Source organism: Rhinoderma darwinii, chromosome 4, assembly GCF_050947455.1.
Source record: "Rhinoderma darwinii isolate aRhiDar2 chromosome 4, aRhiDar2.hap1, whole genome shotgun sequence".
Taxonomy (NCBI): Eukaryota; Metazoa; Chordata; class Amphibia; order Anura; family Rhinodermatidae; genus Rhinoderma; species Rhinoderma darwinii.
In genome coordinates this window covers 176,406,690-176,420,492 of record NC_134690.1, presented here as the reverse complement: position 1 = coordinate 176,420,492, position 13,803 = coordinate 176,406,690, and the positions used below count along the sequence as shown (strand labels likewise).

The following is a 13,803-nucleotide window of genomic DNA, read 5'->3' as shown; positions in this document are numbered from 1 at the left end:
TATTAGTACAAACAATTTCAATATTGGAACTATAACAGAAACATTTCTAAAACAGACATACTTCAGATGAAAATTGATGTATGTGCATGCTGAGGATATTCAATGGCTGTCAATCACTAGCATAAATGGGGATTCCCACACTCATGAGCCCTGAATCTATTTTTTTTTACAGCCTTTTAAAAAAAAAAATTTCTCCATCTCCTTCTTATGGGGATAATATGCTGCCCTCAGATACGGTGATCGATCAGATTTAAGAAATTCTGCAGTGCTTACCTGATAGTTTCCTCTAAGTTGTGATATTAATTGTGAGATTTGGTTTACGACATCTGAATCGTGAAGCAGATTCTGTAAGTCTTGATAAAGCTGCCCAGGTCCCATGTATAATTTATCTGCAGATATAAAGATATAATATTGTAAATGATATATAAAATGAACTGAATTTTGACGGATTAAAATCGAAGGAAAATATAAGTGTACAAAAATGGGAGTAACAGGGGGTTGGATCCAGCGCTGTATAGGATAAAACGGAAACTAATTCCAAGTTTACTAATAGTCTATTAAAAAGGTCCAAAGATGTGGAGTCCTAGTGTGCAGGAAGGAGTATCGATCCGGTTATGAAGCCTACGCGTTTCAGACGTCCTTAATCAAAGCCATGATTAAGGACGTCTGACACGTCTGAAACGCGTAGGCTTCATAACCGGATCGATACTCCTTCCTGCACACTAGGACTCCACATCTATGGACCTTTTTAATAGACTATTAGTAAACTTGGAATTAGTTTCCGTTTTATCCTATACAGCGCTGGATCCAACCCCCTGTTACTCCCTGCTATCCACTCATCGTGTACCGACACGAGGATCCGTGCGATGTCCATGACACACAACCAACGTGTCAGGTGAGCTGGAGGATTCCTCCCCCATATCTTTTTTCTGTACAAAAATGCACACACCTATGCAGATAAAAGAGTTCAGACCAATTAAAGTGTATATCCAATTATATAGCAAAAACGATGATAGTGCAGTATTTGACTAAATAACATTCTACTGTGCTGGCTCTCACATTGGAGACAGGAGCTTAGAAGATGGAGCAGTACACAGTCTCCTACTGCACAGTTATGAGCAGCCTGCTGTACGATCCACCGCTAATTCATGCTGCTGTTTAGAAGCAGAATCTGCTAAACAAGCTGTATAGAAAAACTTAAATACGCCTTTAAGGGGTATTGCCACCATCTGTGGCAAGACAATGTGGCACTCCATCCAATAAATGTTGTGTGCCACTACGTTACGATATAAGTTTTAAGAAGACGGATAGTAGAATGGAAACTTGGTAAGATAACAGGTACTCATGCTCTGTTTAATGGTTAGAATAAACTGATAATGCTATGCTCATGTTTGAGCAGAGATATAAATGTGTAAGTATGCAGAAAAAAACAGATATAGAAGTCAATTGGCAGATCCTTTCAACTGGGTAACCCATCCAACTGGCTTAAAAAACAAAATATAAAAAAAAAAAAAAATTCACTGCCTCTTTAACCCCTTAATGACCAGCCTATTTTAAACCTTAATGACCAAGGTATTTTTTAAGTTTTTCAATCGTCGCATTCCAAGAGCTATAACTTTTTTATTTTTGCGTCGACATAGCTGTATAAGGTCTTGTTTTTTTGCGGGACAAGTTGTATTTTTTAATAGCACCATTTTGAGGTACATATTATTTATTGATTAACTTTTATTAACTTTCTTTTGGGGGGGGTGGGAATAGAAAAAAAACTGAAATTTCGCCACTCTTTCGCGTCCTAAATCTACGCTGTTTACCGTGTGGTATAAATAACACTATCTTTAGTCAGCGGGTTGTTACAATTGCAACGATACCAAATTTGTATAGTTTTTGTATGTTTTACTACTTTTACCATTCAAAATTATTTGTTTTTGTGTCTCCATATTTGAAGAGCCATAACTTTTTTATTGTTCCGCCGATGCAGTTGTAGGAGGGATTTTTTTTTTGCGGGAAGACTTGTATTTTTTATTGGTACCATTTTGGAGTAGATGTGATAAAAAGTGATCAGAAAGTCGCATTTTTTTTAAAGTAAGGATTCACAGAAAACAGCAATTTTTCCATTGTTTTTTATTTAATTTTTTACGGCGTTCGCCGTGCGGGTTAAATAATGTAATAGCTTTATAGTCGGGGTCGTTACGGACGCGGCGATACCAAATATGCGTAACTTTTTTACTTTATTTTGTTTTTTTTTTATAGTAAAAGCAGTTTGTAAGGGGAAAAAGTGGCTTTTTCATTTTTTTCACTTTTTTTTTAAATTAACTTTATTAAACTTTTTTTTTACTAGTCCCACTAGGGTACTTTAATATGCGATCATCCGATCGCTATTATAATACACTGCAATACTTTTGTATTGCAGTGTATTACTGCCTGTCCGTTTAAAACGGACAGGCATCTGCTAGGCCATGCCTCTGGCATGACCTAGCAGGCATTCACTACAGGCAGACCTAGGGGCCTTTATTAGGCCCCCGGCTGCCATCGGAGACACAGACTGATAAAGGACTATGCGCACAGTATAACACAACACTTCACCGTGTACGTATGTTATCAGTCCACGCCTCTCCGCCTAACTTAGTTCACGTTTTAACACAATTTTATTGTACAAAACACAGACATAAATTGAAAACAGTTTGGGCCTCGGCTCGCCAATGAAAAAGGGCTATATATAATATAACTATATATATATATAATGAATACTCACTACACGCTCACCCACGTGTGTAAAAGGGCTGGTAGAATAGCTGGGTTTCACCTACTTGGTCGTCCACTATTACTACCCCCTATATACTGGGTATACTCATACTATACGTAGTACAGTATAAACACGGTATCCTATGTTATGCCTCCACCCACATACCTAAACATACATATGAATACAGTTACATTACAATACAATACACGCTCACTATTTCTGTCCCACTTTCCCTATACATTAAGGTTTAATAATCAGGATAAGGAGAAACAAGGGGAATGAGTTTGTGTACCTGGGGATGTGCCGGTCAAGGGTAACTGGAGGGTAGTGTAGCAAGGGTAAACAGGTAATGTGGGGGGTGCAGGAAAGGGTTACTGTGGAGTATAGGGGAGAAGATACTTAGCAGTTCATCTGGACCAAGGTTGGTGTGGGGCCATCAGGGCCATGAGGCAGGAGCAGGCCAGGAGGGAAGAGGAGACCCTTAGTGGAGCCAGGGAGCAGGAACAAGGAGCAGACCGACCAGGAGGGAAGTGGAGTCCCTTAGTGGAGCCAGGTGGCACGAACAAGAGAACTTTGGGACTGTTTGTCCTTTTAAACCTCCCCATGCACACTTGTGTGACATCACAACTCATGCACGTGAAAGGGGGGGGCCTGGGCTTCATGGAATACAATTATCTAGAAGGGGGATGGAAGGGCAGTTGGAACTTCCTGCTACCTGGATTAGTTCATTGTTTGTTTTACATCCCCCAGGCTGTCTGATTAGATGACACCTTTCTGGAGGGACAAATATATATATATATATATATATACATACACACACACACACACACACACACACACACACACACACACACACTACATGTACACAGATATAAATATATAAAACACTTCCCTTTACACAGACACTCAGTGATCTTATCACCGGGTGTCGGTGGGATGAGAAGGAGCTCCCTCCCTCTCTCCAAAACAACCCAGATGCGGTGCACACTATTGAGCGCCGCATCTGAGGAGTCAAAAATGGTGAGATCGATACGTATATCGATCTCACACGTTCGAGCAGGGACGCACCCAGCTCTCAGCTACCTCTGGCAGCTGAGAGCAGGTAGATTTGACAGCTCCCTGCTCTGTTTATTTATTCTGATGCAGCGCCGTAAAAAGGCTTATGCATCAGAATAAAGCCCATTAGTGGCCGCGGTGAAAAGGCGTATTGGCGGACACTAACGGGTTAAAAGAAGAGTATCCTTATGTATATGGTTTGTAAAAGAAACAAAACATGACATCTCACCAAACGTTGAGCGGAAGTCCTGGCAGCATGTGGACTAGACCCTAGACAGCTAATTGGTATTCAGAAACGCTAGTGAGTAATGAATGGCCAAGAATGCTCTTATTGTGGGAACATTTTAGTGTGATCCAATGCGATCAGGAGATTTAATCACATTGCATATAGTGACAAGATGAAACTTTCAGGACAAGGAGGGCTGTGTTGACCATATAGTGGTGGAAAGGAATAGATCAAATGCAGCATTATTCACAAGACCGCAACAAAAAGAAGCACTGCATCTATGTAATCAAGGATAACTTCAATTTCCGTCACCACTTCTAACTAATTATAATTAATCCACTTGATGAGGCAGAGCTGGGTGGTACGGACTCCAGGCTTGTTTACAGATTTGTGCTCCACATTGTAGTTTGTACGTGGGACTGGATCTAGCAGAGGGATCAAGGAAAACCTTCCCTTTTCGGCTATCATTCTCCAGATTACTCCAGCTCTTAAATAGAGCCCACATAAATCACTTATTTGACCCCTTCAGGACTGAGCCGGTTTTGGCCTCGAGGACGAAGCCGATTTTTTCAAATCTTTAATGTGTCACTTTATGTGGTAATAACTTGGGAATGCTTTTACCTATCTGTGATTCCGAGATTTTCTCGTGACATATTGTACTTTATGTTAGTGAAAGAATTTGGTCGATAAATTCAATATTTGTGAAAAAAACACATTTAAATTTAGAAAAATGCTAATTTTTGCTAACTTTCTCAAAATTTTGGTATCTGCTTGTAGGACAGATCGTAATACCACACAAAATTGTTACTAGTTAAGATTTCCCATACGTCTACTTTATGTTTGCATCGTTTCTTGAAAAGCCTTTTATTTTTCTACGACGTTACAAGGCTTAGAACTTTAGCAGCAATTTCTGATATTATCAAGAAAATTTCAAAATACTTTTTTCAGGGACCAGTTCAGTTCTGAAGTGGCTTATATATAAGAAAGTCCCCATAATCACCCCATTTTGAAAACTGCACCCATCAAAGTATTCAAAATAGCATTCAGAAAGTGTTTAAACCCTTTAGGCATTTCACAGGAATTAAAAGTAAATTAGAGGTGAAATTTACAATAATTTTTATTTGCCAAAATTAATTTGTAATACATTTTTTTCTGAAACACAAAAGGTTTTACCCGAGAAATGCAATTTAATATTTATTGCCCAGATTTTGACGTTTTTAGAAATATCCCACATGTGGCCCTAGCGTGCTACTGGACTGCAACACAGATCTCAGAATAAAAAAGAGCACCAAGTGGATTTTGGGGCCTCCTTTTTTTTTTAGAATATATTTTAGGCACCAGTTTCAAGAGGTCTTGTGGTACCAAAACAGTGAAATACCTTGCAAAATTTACCCCATTTTGGATACCACACCCCACAAGGAATTTATCTAGCGGGATAGTTAGCATTTTTTGGAATTGGTCGGTGAAGATGAAAATCTACTTTTTTTCTGAAAAACGTAGAAATTTTAAATTTTTTTTACAAGGTACAAAGTGGAAAAAAACAACAATATTTCTAAAGCAATTTCTCCGGATTACAGTAATACCCAATATGTGGTAATAAACTGCTGTTTGGACCCACGGCAGGGCTCTGAACGGAAGAAGCGTCATTTGGACTTTGGGGAGCAGATTTTGCTGGAATGGTTGTCGCGTTTGTAATGCACTGGAGAGACCAAAACAGTGGGAATCCCCCAAAAGTCACCCAATTTTGGAAACTACACCACTCATGAATTTTTCAAGGGGTATAGTTAGCATTTTGATCCCACAGGTCTTTTGCAGAATTTATTAGAATTGGGCCGTGAAAATGAATACCAACATTATTTCCACTAAAATGTTGAATTTTTTCATTTTCACAAAAGGATAAAAGGAGGAAAAAGCACCCCAACATTTGTAAAGCAATTTCTCCCGACTACGGCAATACCCCACATGTGGTCATAAATGTTTTATTAGAAATTAATTAACCCTATCCGGACTGATCCATTTTTTGCTTTATTGTTTTTCCCTCCCTGCTTTCCAAAAGCCATAACTTTTTTATTTTTGCGACAATAGAATGGTGTGAGGGCTTATTTCTTGCGGGAAGAGTTGTAGTTTCCAATGACACCATTTAATATACCTGGAAATTGAAAATAAAAAATTATTCGCAGGCTGAAATTGGAGAAAATGGTGATTCCTCCATTGTTTTTTGGGTTTTGTTTTTACTGCTTTCACCATGCAGTGATAACGACAACTTAATTTTTTTCTGCAACTCAATACTAGTACGGTGATACAAAATTTACATCGTTTTTTCATTATATTTTACGAAGTAAAGACTATTTGTTAAAAAAAATAAAAATTGTTTTGTTTCACCACATTCCGAGAGCCATAACTTTTTTATTTTTTGGTCGGCTGAGAAATGCGAGGGCTTATTTTTTGCAGGGCGAGCTGTAATTTTTATTGGTACCATTTTTTGGTAGATAAAACTTTTTGAGCACTTATTAAAAAAATTTTTTACAACTAAGGTGACCAATAAACAGCGATTTTGGGATTTTAAATTCTTTATTTTTTACGGCTTTCACTGTGCGAGTTAAATAATGGTATATTGAAGTAGTTCAGACTTTTACGGATGCAGCGATACCAATTTTGAGTTTTTTTTACATAAATTGGGAAAAGGTTGTTTTTATTGGACTTTAAATATTTCATTTTTTTTTCACTAATAATAACTATATTTACACATTTTATTAGTCCCCCTAGGGGACTTGAACCAGCAATCATTAGATCGCTGGTACAATACACTGAAATACTAATGTATTGCAGTGTATTGTCATTTTTACAGGCTCCCGTAACAGCGCAATCGATGTTCCTGTCTGTTAGTCCCGGGTGTCCACTGTAATACACAGCCAACAACCGAAGCGTATGGCGTGGGCTCAGAGCGTAAGCCTGCTCTGTACATCACCCCCCCCGCACCACGACATACTATTAAGCTGTGGTGCGCGAATTGTTTAATGCGCAGCGGATGGTGCAGAGTGAAAATTACTATTTTCCACTGATATGCCATTTTAGTGCACAATATGTTGTGCCCAGTTTATGCCATTGAAGACAAATACCTCATAAAATATTAAATTGGGTTCTCCCAGGTATGGCAATGCCAGATCTGTGGGCGTAAACGGCTGTTTAGGCACACTGTATTGCTCCGGAGGGAGGGAGCGCCATTTGGAGATTTTGCTGGATAGTAGTTCTGTTTGGGGTATTACTTTTATTTCAGTTTATAATGCGGGGTCATATGTAAGCTGTGGGGGGAGGGGGGTAAATAAAGAATTGTTTTTTGCGGGATGGGTTGTAGATTTTATTGGTATTATTTTGAGGTACATGCAACTTTTTTTTGTAAATTCTTTATTTTACTTTTTGGAGGCATAATAAGGAGGGGGGAAAGGGGTAGAAGGTACACGCGACTTTTGATCACTTTTTATTCTATATTTTGGGAGGGGCGGTGACCAAAAAAACAGTGATTCTGCCATGGTTTTTATTTTTTTTGCGGTGTTTACCGTGCGGGAAAAATATTGTTTTATAGTTTGTGTCGTTACGGACACGGCAATACCAAATATGTGTACTTTCTTTAATGTGTTCATTTTTTTCCTATAATAAAAGACTTATAAGTTACGAAAACAAAAAATGCTTTTTTCCTATAACTTTTATTTATACACTTTTATAAAACTTTTTTTTTTTGTCCCACAAGGGGACTTGAAGACTTGCAGCTCTGATTGCTGCTGAAATACATTACACTACCTAGGTAGTGTAATGTATTCCAACTGTCAGTGTGACGTCAGTGTCACTCTGACAGGAAGCCTATGAGCTAGGTCCTCATAGGCTTCCGTACATGGCAGCCCGGAGGCCATTGTCTGGCCTCCGGTTGCCATGAGAACCAACGGCAGCCCCTGCAATTGCATGTGGGGGCAGCCGATCTGCTCTAAACCCACATCTAAGGGGTTAATTGCCAATATCAGCGTGATGGGCCGCTGATCGGCAACAGGGAGAGCAGGGCAGACACTCTGCACAGTTACCCGCCGCTGCGGTTTAGCGCCGTGCGGCAGTTAACTGTTAGAAGTCCAAACGTAACTGCACGTCAAGGTGGTGAAGTTACTGCTCACCTTGACGTGCAGTTATGTCAAGGTGTGGTAAGAGGTTAATGCAGATATTTAAGTATTTTTGGCGTTTCTTTAACACATGCACCTGTGAATTTAGACTTTTGTGGTATGTATGAACTCCTCACATCCTACAGGTTTAAGGACATCTAGGCCAGCATGCACATTTCCATCGGCTGTTGAACGGCCGCTAATGACGGTTCTGTGAATCACGGATTGCACAGGGATAGCTCCCGTGCGCAGTTCGTTGTTTCACGGACCAAATCAATGCAAAGGCCAAGACAGTTCCGTCAAAAACGGACAGGAGTAGGACTGGTCCTATTTTTGACGGAATGGCCGCACGGTTCCGTTAAGATAACGGAAGTGTGCATGGCCCCATTGAAATGAATGTGACAGGGTGCTATCCGTTAAAAAAAACGGTTAGCACCCTGACGGAAAAAAATAAAGAGAAAACTAAAAGTGGCCATGAGGCCTTACAGTTTTTTGCGTAGTACACGGTTTGCATAGGGGGTCTGCTTGAATATGGATTTCAGCCACAAAGTTGAATATTTATTAAATTTTTTCTTATAAATCACGGTTTGATGCAATGATACATGAAGGTGGTTCCCAGTATAAACGATTAAGTTATATTTTTACACACAGTATGCTATGAACTCTCAAGAAATTTTGATTTTGGTATGACAGCAGCTGTTTGTTATGTGTAGAATATATTTGTGGAAGATGGCCAAGTATTGCATGGCCTCTGCTTCAGCGTTTTGGATGGCACAACTGTCACGAGGCCAACAGAGGGTGGTGTGAACTCACGGTGTTGCCAGTGAAACGGGCAAGAGGCTCAACCAGAGAGTTAATACGGACTTGTGGACTTGGATGCTTGGAATCCCTAGGTCATTATCCCCAAAGTAGTCCCCATTGGCAACGGCTGACATGAACAGAGTACGTTTCCGAAACAGTGGGCAAATACACAGTCTATACAGGCAGAGGTCGAGGAAGCAGTAGACTGTCACTCACGGTAAGATGCGCCAAAGGTCAAGGCAGGAAGAGTATTGTCAGAACAGTAAAAAGGCATAAGATCAGGGCAGGTGGCAGTCAAAGTACAGAACTTAATTGCTCAGGTCCAAAGCAAAGGGAAATCTTGATGAATTGGCAGGAAGAGTCAGCGCACGCGCGCGCACTAGATGTCGACGGAGAGCCTGGAGGAGAATGGCAACGAGGGAGGCCGCAGGCCAGGTTAAAGGAGGAGCAGCGCAAGCTCTACCTGAAAAAAATAAGACGCTGAGGAGAGTTAAAGAGGCTCTGTCACCAGATTTTGCAACCCCTATCTGCTATTGCAGCAGATAGGCGCTGCAATGTAGATTACAGTAACGTTTTTATTTAAAAAAAACGAGCATTTTTGGCCAAGTTATGACCATTTTTGTAGTTATGCAAATGAGGCTTGCAAAAGTCCAAGTGGGTGTGTTTAAAAGTAAAAGTCCAAGTGGGCGTGTATTATGTGCGTACATCGGGGCGTTTTTAATACTTTTACTAGCTGGGCGCTCTGACGAGAAGTATCATCCACTTCTCTTCAGAACGCCCAGCTTCTGGCAGTGCAGACACACAGCGTGTTCTCGAGAGATCACGCTGTGACGTCACTCACTTCCTGCCCCAGGTCCTGCATCGTGTCGGACGAGCGAGGACATATCGGCGCCAGAGGCTTCAGTTGATTCTGCAGCAGCATCGGCGTTAGCAGGTAAGTCGATGTAGCTACTTACCTGCAAACGCTGATGCTGCTGCAGAATCAACTGTAGCCTCTGGTGCCAATGTGTCCTCGCTCGTCTGACACGATGCAGGACCTGTGAGTGACGTCACAGCGTGATCTGGCAGAAGCTGGGCGTTCTGAAGAGAAGTGGATGATACTTCTCATCAGAACGCCCAGCTAGTAAAAGTATTAAAAACACCCCGATGTACGCACATAATACACGCCCACTTGGACTTTTACTTTTAAACACACCCACTTGGACTTTTGCAAGCCTCATTTGCATAACTACAAAAATGGTCATAACTTGGCCAAAAATGCTCGTTTTTTAAAAATAAAAACGTTACTGTAATCTACATTGCAGCGCCTATCTGCTGCAATAGCAGATAGGGGTTGCAAAATATGGTGACAGAGCCTCTTTAAGTATGTGGCGGGAGCTTAGAGCGGCAGACACGGCCATGACAACAAACTCTTGTTGATTTAGACAAATGTGGTATATATGAACTTTGCACATCTAGGTCTATTATTTTTACATTGTTTCTAAGGCTGGATTCACACGAGGTCATTACGTCCCTGCCTCGCTGCCGGACAACTGTCCCGTACTGTAATCATGTTTTCAGTACAGGACAGTAGTTCCATGGAGAGGCAGGGACTCCTAGCATCGTACATAACTATGATGCTAGGAGCCCGGCTCCCTGCAGTGTGTTCGGTCCGGGACTTGCGGCCGAAATACGTCCGTCAATTACGGACGTAATGACCTCGTGTGAATCCAGCCTAAGTGTAAACAACTGCTTGTATGTGAGTTTTAGGTGCAAATGTATATTATAATGACTTATCTTTTTAAATAATTCCTGTTTGTAACAAAGATACATGAAGGTGGACTTCCACATGGCTGCCAACAGCACATTTTTAGTCTCTTCAATTTTGGTGATTTTATGAAAATATGTGCCTGTAGACCTAGGCATAAATGGTATGTCTGAACTCTGCACATATTGAAAATGTTATTTTTAGGATGTGTGGTCCATCTGATTTTCTGCGTGGATCAAACTTTTAGCCACAAATATAAATTTTTACGAATTAAAAAAAAAAAAAAAAAAAATACAAAAAATTGCAGTTACACAGCCACCATTCTGCAATTTTGTGTCTAAATGTTGAGTGGCATCTTGACAATGTGCCATATATAGGTTTGGGGGTTTAGTATGATTTTTTTATTTTGTAATTTAGGTTTTATTTGTACATGTCAAAGTGTGAAAATTGTCCTGGCCACTAGGTGTAAATTGTTCAAAAACCCTTTGCAGCAAAAGGGTTAATAAATTTTTTCGGATAGGTCTCAAAAGGGACTGAGGCTTTAGATGCATCTGATTAACCTCTTCCTGCTGCAGTAATTTTAAAATTTCCGATTCCCTCCCCCCTCATTTTAAGGGCGGATTTACACGAAAGTGTAATACGTCCGCGGGTCGCACGGACCTATGCTAGTCTATGGGACAGTGCAGACTGTCAGTGATTTTTGCACAGCGCGAGTCCGCTGCGTAAAACTCATGACAGGTCCTATATTTCTGCGTTTTTCGCGCATCACGCACCCACTGAAGTCAATGGGTGCGTGAAAATCACACGCACCACACGGAAGCACTTCCGTGGGACACGCGTTATTCGCGCAACAGCAGTAAAAGAATGAATGTAAACAGAAAAGCACCATGTGCTTTTCTGTGTACAAACTTCCAAACGGAGTGTCATAATGATGGCGGCTGCGTGAAATGCACGCAGCTGCGCACCATATGAACATGACACACGGAGCTGTTAAGTGCCTTTTGCGCACGCAAAATACAGCTTTTTTGCGTGCGCAAAACGCACACGCTCGTGTAAATCCCCCCTTAGGGGCCATAACTTTTTCATTTGTCTTTCGACATAACAGTATAAGGGCTTTTATTTTGTTTTTTTGCAGGACAAGTTCTAGTTTTTAACTCCACCATTGAATTTAATCTGTCAGGTAATTTTTGCCTACCAAAGTACCGTCTGGTAGGGCTTTTAAAACCATGCAACCATACTTTTGTATTGTTTTCTATTACCCTCTTTTCAGAGAAAATCTACTTTATTCCAATACGTAAACTAGGTTGCAAGTGCCATTCGGGCAGTCCGAATACGCAGCAGGTACTCCTGCTCTATGCATCTAACCCTCCCCAACTTCGCCCAATGCCCATGACTGATGTCGTCAGGCAATGGCGATGTCACCATTTCTTTCACTGAAGTCTTGCTCTTCCGCCACCGCTTGCATTATGTCCGGCGCATACTCAGTACTTTACCGGCTGTGGACTACATCCTCACAGGCCCACAGCCCATGCATCGCGCGGTGCAAGCTCATGTTCATGGGTACATGCAACTTTTTGATCCCTTTTTATTTAATTTGCTTGGGAGGCAAAAATGACCAAAAAACAGAAATCCTGGGGTTGTTTTTTTCGATTTTCACCATGTTAGATAACTAACGTTATATTAGAATAGTTCAGACTTTTACGGATGCAGCGATACCAATTAGGTTTCTTTTTTTTCATCGTTTACATAACTAGGAAAAATTAGAAAAGGTTTTTTTATAAAAAAAAGAACAAAAAAACATAGTACTTTTATTGTAATGTACTCGTGCACATTTGTTAAAACTTTATTTATTTAAATTTCTTTTTGGTACCACTAGGGACTTTTGTATTGCAGTATATTGGCCTTTTTCTGTAATTCCTCTCGCAGAAATGAGGCCTTTATTAGGCCCTCAGGCTGCCAAAACAACTATCGGAACACAGTGATCGCATTGCTGAGGGGCAATGGGGAGAAAGAGGGGGCCGTCACCCTCTGTCTAACGGCTTAGATTCTGCGGACTAAATGGACTGTGGCATCTAAGCAGTTAACCCTTTCAGGACCGAGCTCATTTTGGCCCTCAGGACCAGCCCCATTTTTTTCCAAATCTGACATGTGTCAATTTATGTGGTAATAACTCTGGAATGCTTTTGCCTAGTCCAGTGATACTGAGATTATTTTCTCGTGACATATTGTACTTTATGTTAGTGGAAAAATGTGGTCAATAAATTCATTGCTTATTTGTGAAAGACCAAAATTTGGGGAAAATGTGCAAAAATTATGATTTTTCTAATTTTAAATGTATCTGCTTGTAAAACATTTAGTAATACCATACAAAATAGTTACTATTTCACATATTCCATATGTCTACTTTATATTTGCATCGTTTTTTGAACATTATTTTATTTTTCTAGGACGTGACAAGGCTTAGAACTTAGCAGCAACTTCTCACATTTTCAAGAAAATTTCAAAAGGCTATTTTTACAGGGACCAGTTCAGTTCTGAAGTGGCTTTGAGGGCCTTATGTACTAGATAGACCACATAAATCACCCCATATTAAAAACTGCACACCTCAAAGTATTAAAACAGCATTCGGAAAGTTTCTTAACACTTTAGGCGCTTCACAGGAATTACCGTATTTTCCGGACTATAAGGCGCACATAAAATGCTGAGAATTTCTCAGAAATAGAAAGTGCGCCTTATAATCCGGTGCGCCTTATATATGAACCCGACAGTAAAGAGAGGGGTTCATACAGGATCCTTTACCTCTATCGTGGGCGGCAGGGGTCGGCGGCGGCATACCACAGCACACACCATGCTCCTCCCCTCAGTCTCCAGTGTCATCCGAGCTTTCAGGAAGGCTGGAATCACCACTGAAGAGCCTAGCAGCAGCAACGAGACCGACTCGGATAATGAAGAGGAGGACCCCATGCTTGATGCCGAAATCGCCCAACTGTTCAACTCCGACACTGAAGATGACGGATTTGATGGATTTCTGGTGGAGGAATGAACTGAAAAAGTACGGTAAGGGTATGTGCACACACACTAATTA

General features: G+C 40.6%; 1 protein-coding gene across 6 annotated transcripts in view; it reads right to left on the bottom strand.

The window, feature by feature from the left end:
* ARHGEF10 (Rho guanine nucleotide exchange factor 10) overlaps positions 1-13,803 on the bottom strand; it is a 231,347-nt gene that overhangs the window by 61,375 nt on the left and 156,169 nt on the right. For all 6 annotated transcript variants that reach the window (XM_075861927.1, XM_075861926.1, XM_075861928.1 and 3 more), the window contains one exon: positions 274-389. In XM_075861927.1, coding sequence (XP_075718042.1) covers positions 274-389 — 116 coding nt within the window. The remainder of the gene's footprint in view (positions 1-273; positions 390-13,803) is intronic.